At 57.0% G+C, this 17,572-nt stretch overlaps 1 protein-coding gene across 1 annotated transcript; it reads right to left on the reverse strand.

The window, feature by feature from the left end:
• Positions 1 to 1,943: 1,943 nt before the first annotated feature.
• On the reverse strand, positions 1,944 to 9,957 carry LOC117867595 (uroplakin-3b-like). The gene is made up of 6 exons (XM_034752782.1): positions 9,842 to 9,957; positions 7,249 to 7,401; positions 5,830 to 6,055; positions 4,980 to 5,059; positions 3,999 to 4,128; positions 1,944 to 3,153 (listed from the first exon to the last, which is right to left on the reverse strand). Exons 1-6 carry the CDS (start codon positions 9,900 to 9,902, stop codon positions 3,048 to 3,050), a joined length of 756 nt encoding a protein of 251 aa, XP_034608673.1. The 5' UTR covers positions 9,903 to 9,957; the 3' UTR covers positions 1,944 to 3,047.
• Between the last annotated feature and the right edge of the window lie 7,615 nt (positions 9,958 to 17,572).

Below are 17,572 nucleotides of genomic sequence, written 5' to 3' on the forward strand. Positions count from 1 at the left end.
GTTTGTGCATGTATTGATTATGATAAATGGGGGATGGGGAGAGTTCTCTGAAGACTGACCCAGAGCTATAGGGTTACAGTGAAGCCAATGGTCATTCTCAGTTATAGCGCACCAAAAACGGTACAACTTCACCATCTAGTGGCCAACTTCATCAGAAACCTGGAAAGGATAAAGGGTGTGTTTGTACCGGGGAAGTGCCCCAGAACAGAGGTACATCCACCCACCTTCCCTCGACCTCAGGAAGCAGATGAATGCCCCCTATGCACCCGAATAAAAGTAATCGTCATTAGACAAGCTAAGAAGTCTAGGCAGAGCTGGGAGTGATGCCTCTTGCTAAAGTCACCTGCCATGTCCATTATAAAACCCTGTTTTCAGTGGCTTATAACTTTGCCAAACTTTAACCATTCGGGATGGAATTTTCCACGCCGGGCGTCGGAAAGCTTCAGCAAAAAGAGTTCAGCCCTTTCCAAGAATGTTGTTCTCCCCTGGTGAAAAAGTCTTGAAACAGTTTCAATGAGAAGCTCTAGAACCATCAAGGGGCTTGAAATTTGGCAGGGGGGGGTCAGCCTGGGGCCAGGAATGTGCCTCGTGGGGGAAAAAGAGCATGGGACCATGCAATGAAAGGCTGTATCAGAATGAATATGCACAAGGGGACTGGATTAAGGTTCCGTGGGCACTTTCTATCTACTACAAAAAGGAGGGGGAAAGGTGTGAGAAAATGGAATAAATCTACTTTCCACAACTTTATATTGTTTTCCAACGGGCAAAATTTGGGAAAGCGTAAGAATGCGTGAGAAAATGTGGAAAAACCCCTCCTTTTCCCAATTTTCTTTTCTGTTTACAAGAAAAGAGGTGACCGTAGGTTATCTCCCGCCGTGCTACTCTTTCACAAATTTTGCCAGTTTGAAAACTACAGGAAAGTAGGAGAAAAAAGAAACCCGATTAGAAAAATATTGGGGTGGTAAAAAATATGATTTTGGTTTTACATTTGGGGAAAAAAAAATTAAAACAGGATTCAGAAATGAAATTTTTCCACTAACAATTCATTTTTTGATTAAACCCAGTTTTCCGGTTAAGATTTTCCCCCTGAATCTCTTTGGCCAGCTCTGCTATTTATAATTACCCCCTGAAATAACTTCTGGATGAGTCACATTAGGTGCAGCTTTTCTGCCTCAAAGGGACAGATTGTTTTCACCATGAGTCAGATGCCAAACGTGTAACCTCCCCCTGCAAGGCGAAACACCCACCACGATGCTAAAACCCTACATCAGAAACGCTGCCGCTCCTTGCACAGACCAGCATCATCTGGAACCCTTCACCTGGGCTCACGATACTTCTCCCTCGGAGCCAAGGACACTTGTTTCAGGCTTCACAACAGTTCCCATTCCCTGTATGAGTCCGCACTTGTAATGACACCCCTAGGCAGGGTATCACTGGGGCTTGAACCCAGGAGATCTAGAATATGAGCTTCTACTGCTGGGCAGGCGCAAGAACGGTTATGTGCAGGCTATCCACTAGAGGCGGACAAAGAGCCATGCTGACTTTGCATGGGTTATGCATGTGCCGGCTGGCTCGCGACGCCTGTAGAATTGGGGTCATGATACTGCCCCGTCACAGAGGAAGAGATCAGGTCTGGGGGTTTGAGTCAAGCGAAATTGTTCAGCATTGGTCCCGCACAGCTCTCCTCCCCTGGCGAGCCCTGAGCCTTTTTGCCACGTACCGTATTATCTGGGCTACAGCTCGGGGTTCCCAGGAGTGGACATTCAGCAGCCCCTATCCGTCCAGCTCTGCATCCACTCGTGTGACTGGTGGCGGACGCTCTCTGCGGAGCACAAAGTGGGGGCAGCCGGCCTGGGCTCAGATGACTCGGCGGCTGATTGCACTCAGCCATCAATGACTCACAGCGAAACGTGTCTTCGTGACAATCGGTTTTAATTGTTCATTTGAAAAAGCAAACGGGGACTGGCCCTGCTGCACGGGCCTGGCCTCTGCCTCCCTGGGAACGCTGGCTGGGATTTCCCAAAGCACAGAGGGGAGTGAGGGGCCCGAGACCCAGTGAAATTCCAGGGTGCAGGGAGGCTACCCCTCCCACCCCCCAAAACCCTTTTAAAGTGGGGGTTAAGGTACCTGAATGAGGATCCTACAAACGGCAGGCCGAATCCATTCCCACAGCACGTGGAAATCCAGTCCAGCTTCTCTGTTATTCCCAGAGGCCCCGCAACCAGGGGAAGCCTCCCCACTTTAAGGCTAACACTTCCTCGGGGGAGTTAATGCGCCTCACCTGTGAGAGCCCCCATTATCTCCCGGTCTGGATTTCCATGCCTGGCTGGAGTGGACTCTGCAAGGGGATCCTTATTGTCTGGGCTGAGCCTGTCTGATCACACAGGACCATACACAGTCCAGGCGGGCTAGCGCTCTCCCATCGGAAAGGGTGCACCAAAATTGGTGGCACGGACGTGGCCCCCAGCGGACATCGGGGCAGCCAGGGAACGTGGCCGGCTGGATTCAGACATGGGCAGCAAGCAGGGGATTAGGAGTGGCTTCCAGCCCGGAGGATGACCCTCTGCAGCCAGAGAGACCCACTGCCCCCTGGGTTCAAGTACCGCACGCTTGGAAATATCGCTGGCCCCAGGCTACTGGGTCCTTGACACAGCGCCCGAGCCCAAGAGACAGACGCCAACGTCAAATCTCCCCCCGGAAGGTCAGGGTGATCGGAGAATCAGCACTAGGAGGAGGACCTGGTTCCGAGTCTGCAGCTTGGGACTGGAGTATTTGGGTCTGGGCCTTGGGACTCAGCTCGGCTCACGAATGCAGCAGAGAGAGGAGGGGAGGGAGCAGAAACAACCTGGCAGGGGCAGGGGGAAGGGTGCTACTGGCACTAGTACTGCGGAGAGGCGGGGGAGATCCACCCCGGATCACTGCCCCTGGGTCCCCTCCTCTCCCAGTGCTGTTCCCGGCGCACACAGGTTGGGCCGGAGAGTCGGCCGAGGAGCTCCCGCGTGATGGGACGGGGTTGTAGCAGGGGGTGGCTGTCTCGCGGGAGGGCCTCAGTTCTTGAACGCAGGCTGGTCGTAGATATGGTGGGTGTTGTACCTCTTCACTGTCACCGGGTCCTGCTTGTCCATTATCTCCATGCTCTCGGAGATGTCCGAACTGCCGAAGGAAGGGTGGACAGCGGATCAGGGGGGCTCCACAGGGGGGGGCTCTGGGGAGTGAGGCGGGGCGAATCTAACCCCCTGGGTCAGAGACAGACAGAGCTCTGCCCACTGCTGCTGCGAGCGACTCCGTTACAAGGCAGTTTCTCTCCCTCCGACCCTTCCAGTTATCCCCAGTCACCCCTCACTGGGCTGGGGGCTCCTCCGCGGACCCCAAGGACCGGGACTCAGGGTATCTCCGCACAGGCCCAGAGGTGAATAAACACAGCACATGGGACGACCTTCACAGGCTTCTCCCCTTACAGTGAATTCAGTCCAGGTTTGAATCTTCACGAGAGCACCTGGCTTTAACATCTCACCCGAGCCCCGGTACCTCTCCCGAGCCCCTGCTGCAGCCTGCACTATTCTGGGGCAGGAGAGGAATTAACGAGCTGTGGCTCCGGAGCCAGGTGTGCTGAAATCAGAGCCACGCTGGCGGTGCGAACCACGGCAGACGCATCTCCCCCGCAGGGTGCGTCTAGCCTGCAGTCCCGGGGGGTGATTTTCCCGAGCCAGTTTTAACGGACTTAGCTCAGGTCCTGGAGAAACAATGCCCCAGCATCACGAGGGTCAGCGCAGGGTGTGTGAACCTGACGGGAACCCTGGATAATTCCCAGCAGGATTTAGTTCCTGCATCTACCCCAGGGAGGGTCCCAGCTGGTGACCTTCCCCTGCTATGGGAGTGTAGAGCTGGAGGGGGTTAGGGGAAGGATTGGGGGGGACTGAGAGATGGGAAGGGAGGCCTCCCACAGTTCTGATCAGCACCCAGGCCCTGCCCATCTGCCCCCTGGATGTGGAGCTCACCATCCATAGACCAGCGCGGCGATGAAGCAGGCCAGCAGGATGGCCAGGAGGATGGAGAGGATGGTGGTGATGACGATCATACCAGCGCTGCGCCTTCCGGGCCAGGTGTCAATGCGGGCAGGGTCCTTCCCTGGAAAAGAGAGTGGGGGGAGGGGAAACAGTCACTGGCAGGGACCCCACTTCGGGCAGGAGGGGAGAGAACTCTGAGCACATGAATAACTCCCCTAATGTCGTGGGTGTCATGGGACCAGTCATGTGCTTAAAGTTAAGAAGGCGGCAGGGCGGCCTAGTGGATAAAGCACAGGACTGGGACTCAGGAGAGTTCTAGTCCCAGCTCCATCACTGACCTGCTGGGTGACCTTAGGCAAGTCATTTCACCGCCCCGTGCCTCAGTTTCCCCATCTGTTGAATAAGGAGAATGACACTAGCCTCCTTTGTGCAGGGCTTTGAGATCTGCTGGGGAAAAGCACTAGACAAGAGGGGCATTATAAGTCCCCGGACCAGGGCCATAGAGATGAACGCAGACGTGTCCCGTTCTAGGCATTTAGACTCTTCCGTGGCCCCACTCACAGCTGTGTCTGAGCCCCTGACACTCACAACACCGCTGTGCGGCAGGGCAGGGCGATTATCCCCAGAGTTCAGATGGGGACTGGGGCTCACAGAGGCTGAGTGACTTGCCCGAGGTCACACATGGAGCCTGTGGCAGAGTTAGGAACTGAGCCCAGCTCGCCAAGCCACCATTCTTCCCCCGCTCCAGACGCTCCTTCTCTTTTTGTGTGGCCATCCCACTCCAGCCACGTCCCACAAAACCTCTCTGGCCTGGCCGACTGCCCGGGCCAAACACGCCTCCCACCGGAACCTGCTAATGCTTCACCTCCTCGGCCGCACGCGGCGTGACCCTCTCCTTTCCCTGCCGGCCTGGGGCAGTCAGAACCCGGCGCCCCCTGCGTCGCCTGGTGGCTGAGCTGTACGGGCAGTTACCTGTTTTCAGCGTGATCGGGGCTGACCACTTTGTCTCGGCCTTGGGGCCAGTTGCAGGACTCATCGCAAGGAACTTCACTCTGGGAAGAGAGAAAAGGGAAGAGGACATGGAAATGCACAGGCTGGGGGCTCAAGGTCACAAGGGGGCGCAGGAAGCAGCAGAGGAGAGGGAAGGGGTGAGCCTGTGGCAGGCTCTGTTCCCAGCAGCGCCAACCCCAAGCCTGCAAAAATCAAGAGATGGGGCGGGACAGGAAATGAGTTAAGAGGCCTGATTCTTAGCTGGCACAAACTGGCATCGCTCTCTTGAAGTCACTGGGGTTACCCCAGTTTGCACCAGCTCCAGATCTGCCCTTGTACCCCATGAGGATCATCACCCATCCCTGTGGACAACGAGGAGAGGTAGACGGAGGAATGCCCTGGGAACACAACGGGGCTAAGAGGTAAATCAACAGGAACACACGGTGGCAGATATGAAATTTATGCCCTTCCAGCATGACCGTGAACCACTGATAACTACTCTCTGGGAACAGTTTTTCAACCATTTATGAACCCACCTTACAGGAGCTCTATCTAGGTTATATTTTCCTAGTTTGTTTATGAGACAATCATGCGAGACAGTATCAAAAGCTTTACTAAAGTCAAGATATACCACATCTACCGCTTCCCCCCATCCACAAGGGTTGTTACCCTGTCAGTGTGGGGTCATGTGTCAAATGTGGGGCTGGAAGGGGCCTCAAGGGGTCACATCCAGGCCACCCCCTGGCTCTGAGGCAGGATGAAGCGTACCTAGATCTCTTGTGCTGCCCCGGGATTAGCACATGAACACGGCAGCCCAGCTAGTGCTGCTCACCTGTAGGGCCCCGGGCCAGGCAGGGGGCCGTTGCAATCTGGTCTTGATGTGTCCGAAACGCACCCGGTTTCGTTCCCGACGCGCAGCACCGTGATCTGGCCCGAGCTCTTTTCACATGGGTAGTTGAAGGAGGAGGTGCCCATGGTCATGTACTGGGGGTTCTCTGGGAACTTCTGGAAGGAAGGGAGGCTTTGCAGGGAGGTGGGTCTGGTGAAACTGGATATCGCTGCAGGGACAACGGCGAAAAGCAAGTGAAACGCTTTACTCCTGATTTACAACAGTGGGAGAAGAGACTTCAACGGAGTCACTCCGGAGTGACACCCGTGTAAGCTAGAGGAGAATGAAGTCTTTGGACACCAATGGACTCTCTCCAGAGTTACGGAAACAATACGGATCAAACTGGGCTCCAAAGGGTTGGAGGAGTGGCAGTAGGAGAGGAGCCCCTGTTCCCCGCCTGGCCCAGCCATCCCACCCTGTAGGCCACTCAACATCTAGCAAGGTGGCAAGGACTTTCAGCCACTTCCCACCGGGGGCGGGACTTGTCCCAGTGGGTTTAAGGCAAAAGCCTAAGTCTTCTAACCCCCTAAGCCATCCAGCCCCGAGAATGGCACACTTTTTGCATGAAAAGGACATTTTCTTTTTTACACAACATAACTTATCTGTGGAACTCATTGCCACAGGAAATTATTGAGGCAGAGAGCCCAGTAAGGCTGGGGCAAAAATTGGCACCTGTAGGGACTCTAAGGAGGGTGACACATGGAGAGAAAGCGCCTGCTCTCCCAGCTCGATGCTATTGCACAATTAAGTGCCTGTTCTGAAGCGACTGGCTCTGGCAGGGAATGGCTCCAATGCACAGATCTGTCCCGTTGCTAAGAGCAGTCAGAGGCCAAAAAGGAGCTCTCCTTCCATCAGCCAGAGTTTTGGCTGCGCCTCCAGCCACCTTGGCTCCTCGCCCCTGGATCAAGGCACTGTTTGCCCTTAGGGAGTGGCTGATTCTTCCACGCAATGCTCACAGGGAACACGCCACAGGCAGCTCCGTGGGCCTGTGCCCCACCCGTCTGGCTTTGTCTGGGCCTGCTGCATCTCTGCAGGCCAGCACATGCCTTCCCCTGCAGCCTTCTCCAGGGACATCCCCAGTCTCCAATCAGAGGGAGCTGGCAGCAGGAGTACGGGCAGCATCTCTAGCCAACAAGGGCTCTGTGGGGCAGGGTGAGAGGCCCGTTCCTGTCTGCCCATCGCCAGCCAGTCAGGGCTCCCGGGCAGGGCCAGGCTTCCCAGTGCCTCGGCTGAGCTGTGGAGTGGGGGCCTGATACCTAGCGTACACTCAGTACAAAGCCCCCGGGGCCATGTCAGTAGCCCCAGCAATCCCAGACCCTTCCGCTGAGCCAAGCGCATCCCGTACGCAGGAACGACACCTACCGCTACTGAGGGAAACCACCAACCAGATCTCATCGGTGTCGCTAACAGTCTTGTTGAAGACACAGCGGGGCTGCTCCAGGACGAAGGTGGAAGAAGTGATGTTCCCTTCCAGCGCCAGGGCAGTGATTGCAGGCTCATACTCAATGGTGGTGACTGCAGAAAGCCAGGGAGATAGACTGTGAGTCGGAGCAGGCTGGTAGACAGCCACTTACCTTCTACTCTCTGAGCTGGCCGGTCACTGTGGGGGCAGAAATGCAGCTGCAGAAATGCAGGAGCAAACCTCACGATGCCTCTGAAACTCAGACTGCAGGTGAACTGGGCTGGCAAGCTGATGACAGCAAGGGGGGGGAGCATGGCCTAGTGAGCAGAGCGCTGGAACTGAGGAGAGCTGGATTCTATTCCCAGCTCTGACCTTGGGCAGTCACTTCCCCTCTCTGTGCCTTGGATGAGGGGAAGGTGTAATTATGACTTTCCCTTGGAGGCTGCAATATGTGCTCCAGGAGCTAAAAATTTGCTTAAAAAAAAAAAAAAAAAGCAAACAACGTCTCCAGGCCCTCCAGTTGCACAGAAAACCTTCCAGCTGTGACCCAGACACACAGTGTTGCACTGCTGTCTGCCCAAGCCCTGGGCTTCGGGTGACCAGATGTCCCGATTTGATAGGGACAGTCCCGATTTCCCGAAGCAAATCGCCCCCTGGCTGGGGAGGTGGGATGGGGCTTTCTGTGGGGGAGAGCGGTCTAGGGTGACCAGATGTCCCAATTTTTTAGGGACAGTCCTGATTTTTGGGTCTTTTTCTTATATAGGCTCCTATTACCTCCCACCCTCTGTCCCGCTTTTTCACATTTGCTGTCTGGTCACCCTACCTGGGCCACACACACAAACTGCACCTAGAGTGGTTTCTAAATCAGTTGAATTAAAACACTGACACTCCGCTTAACCTGGCTGAAGAGTGACTATTATTGATATAGCTTCACGTGGAAACAAGCCAGTTTAGAAACCAATTTAGTGGAATTGGTGCAACTTGTGTTGCCCAGGCCTGAGTTTGACATCAGCCTGAAACAGTGGCTCTGAGAGAGATGCAGACTGTCTCTATTAATTCCAATGGGCTGTTCACTCTGAAGCCTAATGAAGACTTAAGCATCCTACTGGGAGTGGGGGTCTCATTTGGCACCATTAGTAGGTGGCGTTTGGCTTGTGGGTGGAGCTTGGGACAGTACAACCCAATTTTATATATATTTTCCCCTGCTAGTTTGACTGACTGCAGCAGCAAGAATGAAATGGAGACGGGTTACGAAGGTAGAAATCCCGCTCTCCAGCTGGATGGAATCAGCAGTAACTGCAATGAAGCTGGTGGCATTCAGCTGAGGCAAGGGAAAAGACTAACAAGCTCAATTACGTAGATTGTAAACTCTGGGGCAGGGACCACCTTTTTGTTTGGTGTTTGTACAGCACCTGGCACCTCACTGCCAATGCTGGGGGACTACGAGGCAGGACGCCTGAGCTCAGGAGGGGCACATGTACTGCGGGCTGGGACCATGCTAGGGGGACCAGACAGCAAGTGTGAAAAATCAGGACAAGGGGTGGGGGGTAATAGGCACCTATATAAGACAAAGCCCCAAATATCAGGACTGTCCCTATAACATTGGGACATCTGGTCACTCTAGGTCATGCACACACCCAGAGAGGCAGCTAGATTGAGCCGCGTGACCTCTTGGTGTCAGATTCCCCATCAGTAGCATGGGGATAGAACCAGCCACCTCTGGGCATGTGGGGAGGGCTAATCACAGAGTTCTGGCCATGACCAGTGCTGTGGGTCATGACCTTATCGTTAATGAGCAGGAGGAACGCGCTGAGGGTGACCAGACAGCAAGTGTGAAAAATCGGGACGGGGTGGGGTTAATAGGTGCCTATGTAAGACAACGTCCCGAATATCGGGACCGTCCCTATAAAACTGGGATATCTGGTCACCCTAGACCTGCTCTCTCCCGCAGAAACCCCCATCCCGCCTCCCCAGCCAGGGGGCAATTTGCTTCCAATACGGCAGAACTTTGAGCCTTACACGGATCTGTATAGAAGCACCCGTGGGTGCCTGATGCACTGTGGACTTGATTGTGTTCACACTAGCATCATATTCTGCAAATAGCCCCCCTCCCCCCCAACCGATTGCCCCATGCTGCGATTTCCCAGCGTGGGTCCAATGTCAGACGCCTGCATCTGCTTGAGCTCAGTCAGCCGGTCCTCAGCTTGGGCGTCGTTCTGTGGTCTCAGCTGCTAACAGTGTGGCCGGGGCATTACACCCACGGCTGTGCACCCGGCGCAGCTCAGGGAGGATTTCGCTCAGTAAACACGCCCCAAGCCGAGTCGTCGCCTTGCTGCTTGCCAGCGCCTGGCTCCCGTCCCCGATCGGTTACTCGCCCGTCTGCAGCGGTGCTGCCTTGGGGAGAGAGCTGGTCGCCGACGGGGGTCGCAAGCAGGCCCAGCGTGAATGGATCCCTGCCCGGTTCCAAGGCATTCCCAGCTCCATCATTCAGAATCCCCCCTGTGTCGCCCTCCTCACCAGACTGCAGCACCCGGCAGCATCCCCAAGACTCACCTTGGCCTCGCACGGGGCAAGTGGCGGTGGCCAGCAGGAGTAGTGCCAGCAGGAGGGGCATCCCGGCAGCACTGGTGGAGCGGGGCTCTCGGCGGCTCGGCAGCTGGCGCGGTAGTGCCGAGAGGATCGCTGGCTGAACGGTCTCTGTGTCCCGGCCCCTGTGGGTCCCGCCTGTACCCTCCCCTCTCCTGGACACCTGCATTCCTCTCTTCTCCTCCGAGAGCTGACAGCAAACAGGTCAGGCCAGTTTCTTGGGGCGCGTTTGCTGTGCATGAGTGCGCGCCGGGCTTGGCAGCGCCAGGGACGGGGGCATCGCTGGAGAGAGCTGTCCTGTAACGCCCTCCCTGGGCCAGCTGCCTGGGGGCACCGATCTGACATTGCATAGAGACAGGAGCCTGGCTCCCCCTTTAACACCAGGCCAGCGTCAGGGAGTACTCAAGGTGGCCCTGGTTTGCTCCAGCATGTCTCTCTCCTCTCTCCCTTCCTACCTGTTATGTAGCACCAGCCTCCTCTCTGCCCTTCCAAACAATCCCCTCCCTGCATGGTGCAAGAGCCCACCCCTCTGCGGCTCCTGCCTCTCCCGCTCATCAGCTGCAAACACAGATGGCCAGATTCTGATCTCTGTGACGCTGGCACATATATGAAGTGACTTCTCTCCCCTCCGGATTTAAACTGGTGCAACTGAGGGCTCGTCTACACTGCAGCTGTGGCGCTGTAGCACTTCAGTGTAAACACTACCTCCCCCTCCCCTTGGCGTAGGTAATCCCCCTCCCCAAGAGGCAGTTGTGAGGTCAATGGAAGAATTCTTCCGTCAACCTAGCCCTGTCTGCACCAGGGGTTAGGTCGGCTTAACTCCAGCGCTCAGGGTTGTGGGTTTTTCACACTCCTGAGCGACACAGCTGGGTCCACCGGGCCTGCGAGCAGCAGCGCACAGAACCAGACTCTGATCTCCCTTACCCCGGGTAAATCCACGGCACCCGGCGTAGAACTGGGTAAGTGAGATCAGATTCGATCCCAATATGTCTGCACCTCTTAATTCCTCTGCTCTTATTATATTGACTGCAGAGCAGAATTGAGGGACACCGTTTGCATGATAGACGCGAAGTCAGGTTGCATTGTATTCCCCACTCAAAGTCAGTCCGGCATCACTAGCGTCATGAGACTGTTGGGTCGCCATGCACTGGCCTGGCACACGATGGGGCTTCACCCTTCCTTAATGGGCCATTACACCAGGGACAGGGAATCCGCGGGACCAGGAAGCAGGACTGGTGGGGAGGAAGGCAGCTCAGGGGGTAACTCTGGATTGAACGCAATCAAGTCAAGAGGAGTGGCTGACAAAAGAAACTGTGATTGATTGGAAGAGAAAAGTTGTGGGTGAGTCCAGCTACCTGATGTGGGATCGGTCACTCCATAAGAACGGCCCTACTGGCTCAGACCTAAGGTCCATCCCTCCCAGTATCCTGTCCTCCGACAGTGGCCCCTGCAGTCCAATCCCGGGCGCCCGGAGTCTTTCCCTGGTGGCAGGGTGCCCCGTAGTTGCAGGGTTTCTTGCACAGCCCTCTGAAGCGGCTGCTGCTGGTGACTGTCGGAGGCAGGACGCGGGAAGAACTTTGGAGATGTCACCACCTAAGGCTCAGAGAGAGGCTGGGGTTCCCAGCTGCCCAGCCGGGCCCAGGCGGACCGCTCTCAGCGCAGAGGACATCCCATGGACATACTGTACGTCCTGAGGATAAGGTGCTGAGTCCCCCAGTTCCCACTGCCTTGAAGGCACTTGGAAGTTGTGACAGGCAACAGTCCTTCCAGATGCCCCTTCTGCACGGCCGCTGTCCTCTGCTCCCCCTGGTCTGGTTCTTGTAAGAAGCCACTCCCAGGCCAGACGGCTTTAACCTGAGATTCCCCTTGTGAATTCCTCATTCGCTAAATAGAGCGATTAGTCTTTAGCCCCTTGCACTTCCCCTGAATTCAGGGGTCCTACAGCCCTCGCTTTGGGCCTGTGTGCCTCTCTGGGTGTGGTCCCTCTTCTCCGGTCGGGGTCCCACAGCCCTCCCTCTGGGCCTATATGCCACTCTGGGAGTGGTCCCCCTTCTCCGGTCAGGGTCCCACAGCCCTCCCTCTGGGTCTGTGTGTCGCTCTGGGTGTGGTCCCCTTCTCCGGTCGGGGTCCCACAGCCCTCCCTCTGGGCCTATATGCCTCTCTGGGTGTGGTCCCCCTTCTCCGGTTGGGGTCCCGCAGCCCTCCCTCCGGGTCTATGTGTCGCTCTGGGTGTGGTCTCCTTCTCCGGTCGGGGTCCCACCGCCCTCCCTCTGGGCCTGTGTGCTGCTCTGGGTGTGGTCCCCCTGTCTGCTCACCCTCTGGCATGCTGCAGGCTTCTTTCACATCATTAGGCCTGGGCCTGATTTAGCTACATGCCCTGGCTGTGTTGATGCGCCCCACCTGGGGAGGAGCGCTGAGTGAGGGGCAGGTGGGGCTGGACCCATTACCTCTGAAAGGGGCTGGTCACACTATAGTAGAGGGCCAAGTGATAAATCCCCACAGTCCAAACCTTTGTAACTGACCTCACCAGGAGCAGAGTCAGAAAACTCCCTGCCCGCGCTGGAGGGATTCAGAAGAAAACAGCCTGGACCTGCTCCAGGCCCACCCCTCTGCAGCAAGGGAGTGAAAGCAAACACTGGGAATCAGACACCTGTGCGGGAGGAGACAAGTCTGAACAGCCCAGCCTGGGCTCGGCCGAGTCAGGGCAGCCCGCGCTGTGGCCGGCGAGGATGGTGGCTAATGGCTATTGCTCCTTCCCTCATTGTCACGCACTCGAGCTTAGGGTGTGGCCGGGTGAGAGGGGGGCCAGGCCAGAACTGCACCCAAAGCTTCAGACCCGTTGGGTCGAGCGTAAGAAACCCTTTTTCTCCATGTGCCTCCGGGTTTCCTGGCTCCAGCTAACCAGGAGGAAGGACGTTCTTAGGGCCTCGTGGGGCAAGCTGGAAATCTGGTACCAAAGCCTGTTTTCAGCCAATTCCCAGCACGGTTTCTAGGGTGAGCATCCCCTCACGGTTCACGTCACCGAAGCGATAGGCTGACTGCACAGAAAACATGCGGGAGGGCTTTCAGCCACAGGAACTCCGGTATTAACCAGCAGCCATCTCCGTGATGAAATAAGGCCCCTCACGCTCTGTCACGGAGTGTGGGGGAGTCAGGGCCCTGCACCCCCCACTTCCTGCAATTCACCAGGACTCTCAGCCAGTCAGTAACACAGAAGGTTTATTAGACGACAGGAACACAGTGCAAAACAGAGCTTGTAGGGACAGGAAACAGAACCCCCTCAGTCAGGTCCATCTTGGGGTGGGGGTAGGGAGACCAGTCCCCCATCTGGGCCTCCCTCCATTTCCCCCGCCAGCTTCAAACTGACCCCCTCCAGCAGCCTCCCCCCAGCCACAGCCCCTGGCTCCTCCTCCAGCCTTGTCCCTTTCCTGGGCCAGGGGGGCACCTGATCTCTTTGTTCTCCAACACCTTCTGCTTGCACCTTGCAGGGGAGGGGCCCAGGCCATCAGTTGCCAGGAGACAGGGTGTCGGCCATTCTCTGTGCAGACAGCATCACACTGGCCCTCTGCTCTGCAACAATCACACCCCCTTATCCCAGCCCCTAGAGACTTAAGAAAGGCACAGGGGAAACTGAGGCACCCACACAGTATTCAGAGAAAACAGTAAGAACGTTCCCACTTCGTCACAGGCTCCACCAGTGCATGTATGACCCACTGCTGTGTGTCGGGGTCCCGCTCTGTGCCTGGGCCGCAGGGGATCTGAGCCTGTAGCCGTCCCAACTCATACGAGCAGCCCCTGCCTTTAGCTCTTGACGGCCCTGAAGAGCAGCTGTGTAAACTCCACAGCGTGTCTCTCTCACCAGCAGAAACTGAGCCAATAAAAGGCATTAGCACTGAACTCAAGGAGACAAGGTGGGTGTGGTAGTTCCACTCCCCTTCCCCCCCTCCCCATGCATTCCCCTGCTCGGGTCACCGAGCGCCTGAGCAAAACTGACAGGCGTCTCCCTTCCCAGCCCATGGAGAATCCGCACAGTGCTGGAGGGGTGAGGGACACACCTGACCATGAGTACACCTGGGCCACTCCAACTGCGCCTACCTCAACTGCTGTCATACCCTGCTGGGGTATGTGACAGCACTGGCGCCCTGCTCTCCCACCCCTGGGAGGGGAGCCCGATGGCTGCTCCCATCTCTGCTACGCTCCGGGCTTGCTCCAGCGCTGGGGTGGGGGGAAGCAGCGCCTCCCCCTGGGCTCACAGGACTGGAGCAGTTCTCCGGCCCTGGGAAGGATCAGGTTTGTATCGGTCACACACAAACCGAGGAGAAAAGGTTTCCGGTGCTACTAAGCGAAGCGTGCGGCCAGGCAGTCAGACACCTGCTCCTGGAGACCTTTTTGGAGCTCCATTTAAGGCTGTTGACTTTGTATCTTTCCACACGTGATGCTGACCCATTGTGTTTTAAGGGATATAAACGCTTTAGCATCTCAGCGGCTACGGCCGTTAAATCATTATTGTCCAGAACACGCCCTCCTGCCCCCCTTGCCTGATCCTTGTCCCCTAATTTCCTGCAACTGGGAAAATTTGAATCGATCAAAGTTGAAAAAAATACATGAAGATAAACATTGAGCGTATCTGCTGAAATGATAACGAAATGCAGATTGACTTCTGCTCTGGCCTACCCATGTGACTAGTGGCACAGCGCACCTAGCTGCTTAGAGTAACTGGTCACCAACTACAGGCAAAAGCGCAGAAAGCAGCTAGAGAGATATACTCGCGGGGGGTGCGTTGGGTCAATGGGGGGCTGCTGGCTTAGGATAGCTGGATTTATTAGAGGATTGCTGGTTAGGGCTACAGGCCAGATGCAAATCATAGAATCATAGCATATCAGGGTTGGAAGGGACCTCAGGAGGTATCTAGTCCAACCCCCTGCTCAAAGCAGGACCAATCCCCAACTGAATCATCCCAGCCAAATGTGTGTATGTGCGTGGGTTTGGTGCGTGTCCAGGTGTGAGTGTGTCCATGCATTGTGTGTGTGTCTGTGCATGGATGTGTGTGTAAGACGCTGAAGAATTTCTCCGTGCTTGGGTAAGCCCCACTTGTGACGTGATCAAACCCCAGCCCCAACGGGGACAGGCCGTGCAGCCACGCCCCGGTCCCATGGAGCCTCTGCTCACAGGCCGGGCAGCTCCCTTCCCCCTCTCTGCGGCTCAGGAAGAAAACAGAAGCGACTGCTCGCATCAGGCTGGGGTCATTGACCTGGTTTTACTGATGGGAAAATAGAGGGGAAGGAACTTGCCCCTGTCCCAGAGGGAGCCATGACCCCATCTCCTGACCGTGCTCTACCCACTGCACCCCACTGCTGCCTTCTGCTCTGCCCTGTGCCGCGGGCCCCGCCCTGACTGCCCCATGGGCCACCCCCAGGTTTGTTCTGTTCTGAGAGCTCCTCTCCTGCCCACCCCCGCTGTGCTGTATTGAGTGTTGTACAGAACCATGCCGAGCTGTCGCTCCTCCCGCCACCCGCTCCCCACCCTCCTGCTGCTCTCTGGGGCACACCTGGATTATTACAACTCCTTCCCTTCTCTAATCTGCAGCAGCCAACCCTGCCCAAAATGTCCGAGCTGTTCTCCCCCTCTGCTCTCCTCTTTCACACACCCTTCCTTCCTCTCCACTCCCATCTCATCTCCCCCTTCCCCACCCCAGGCTTTCCTGCCCCTCCCCAGCAGTAATGGCAGCTGGGGGAGGAGGGAGGTGTTTGTGCCAGGACCAGATCACCAGAGTCAAGAGGCTCAGAATCTCAGGCCCATTGTCCAAGAGGGAAGCAGAGGTAAAGGCCATGCAGCCGTTCCATGCCCTCTGCCCTGCGGGGAAAAGGCCATTGAATAACACTGAGTTCCTGTGGCTGAGACGCTTGATGTGTTACTGCTCTTGCCCAGTGACGGATTAGCCCCTGGGCCAATGCCCAGCCAATTGGGGCACCCCCGTGCCCTGACCCGCCCAGTGCTCCTGCCAGGGAGCAGGGGCTTGTCCCGCTCCGCCCACCCACTGTGGCATGGGGGAAGCCCCCACGCCTCAACCCCGCTCTCCGGCAGGAGCTCTGGGAGGGGAGGCGGTGGGGGGGAGGGGCTGCAGGCAGAAGGGGTGGGGTGGGCCCCCCTCTCTGGCTCAGGGCCCCACAAACCCCTCATCCAACTCCGCTCTTGCTATACCACTAATAACGTCCACCAGCAGATCTGACAGCCCTTTGTGAGGGAGGGCAGCACTGTTACCCCCGTTGTACCGAGGGGGGAGCCAGGCCACACCCATGTCCCACAAACGTATAAAATTTAGAGGAAACCACATGGGCACGCTTGAGTTCCAGATCAGTTTGTTACTAACTAGGTACTAGCTACAAATGTACAAGGCCTAGGGACACACAGCTGCTGGGTTAGGGGCTGGTGGCTTCCACCCCCGCAGACACTAGGAAAGGCACAGTGCCCCGTTCCTGTCCACGACAACCCTCCCTTCCTTACAGAACGGGGCCAGGACTTCATGAGACACACGCTGGTAGTGGGACAGCTGGCCTGGGCACCTCTGAGGCTGGGGGAGAACAGGCACTGTCCTGTTGTACATGAGCACGCTGGGCCCCATTAAGCAGCGCTGTGCAGGCTGATGCCAATGCACGCCGCACTGGCCCTTTGGACGAAAGGCGCCACATAAGTGCAAGAGCATGAAAAGGCATCGCTGGCTGTGCCCCCGGGAACGGTACGTTTACTTGCAGTTACACTGTTCAGCCACAAGATGGCACGGTGTGCTGCCTGGCATTCCTGATGGGGTCGGGCTGGGCTGGTAAAGCCCAGCAAGGCTGGCGCGCGAGCTGCGTGGACCCTCTGGGCCTGTGGTGTCTCGTCAGCTGTGTAGAACAGCTCCCTCCTGCGGCCCAAGGGCTGGGAGTCCCTGGCCTGGGACCGCTGCGGAGGGCGCAAAGGATGACAGCGAGGCAGCGGGTTAAAAATGCAAACTACAGTTTACTTGGCCGGGCACCGATGAGTTGAAAAGAGAAACCCACCTTCCCCCAGCAGGATATACAATAACCACAGAAGCCGAACCTCTCACATCGGCCGGCCGGCTGGTCCCTGAGGAAGGCTTCCAGTGTGGAGGGGAGGGGAGAGAGATTGGGCCCTGGTCCTTTAATCAAGTTCTAAGGGCTGGAGGGGGAAGCACCTAAAGCCGCACCGCTGCTGGGCTGCTCCATGTCCTGGAGGGACCGCTCCATCCGGCAGCCTGCTGAGCTGGGGGCCAGCTCCAAAGCCCAGTGACTCCCATGGGTGTTGGGGTGAGGCCCTGCTCCTCCCCTTGGGCCTGGCTGGGGTCCTGCGGGGCTGGAATCTCAGACTCCAGGGACAGAGCTGGGAAGGGCGAGGGGGGTTGGCTTGTCCTCTTTCCTCGGCACTTGTTGGTCCGAGGGGGCCAGGGGCTGGCTCTGTTGCAGGCCTGCAGACTTCGGGAAGGGCCCCCCCATCAGAGATGAGGCGCCTCCCTCCCGCCCACTCGAGAGCCCTGAGGCCACGCTGACGTCAGCAGGCGTTGTGCAGTTCCCTGGGCTCCGGCCTCCCAGCGCATTAAAGCACAGGTGTGCCACGGCTCACCTTGGCCCGGCAAGGGCAGGGCTGTCATTCGAGCCCGAAGGCTCCTGCGTCAATTGCAGGTGGTGGGGAGGGCGGGGT

The sequence above is a fragment of the Trachemys scripta genome, chromosome 18, assembly GCF_013100865.1.
Source record: "Trachemys scripta elegans isolate TJP31775 chromosome 18, CAS_Tse_1.0, whole genome shotgun sequence".
Lineage (NCBI taxonomy): Eukaryota > Metazoa > Chordata > Testudines > Emydidae > Trachemys > Trachemys scripta.

Coding starts and splice junctions, on each gene's coding strand:
- LOC117867595 (XM_034752782.1), bottom strand. CDS start 9,902: ATGCCCCTCCTGCTGGCACTACTCCTGCTGGCCACCGCCACTTGCCCC. Junction 6,056..7,248: donor GGTGGTTTCCCTCAGTAGCG/GTAGGTGTCGTT, acceptor TTGTCCCTGCAG/CGATATCCAGTTTCACCAGA. Junction 4,129..4,979: donor CCCGATCACGCTGAAAACAG/GTAACTGCCCGT, acceptor TCTCTTTTCCAG/GGAAGGACCCTGCCCGCATT.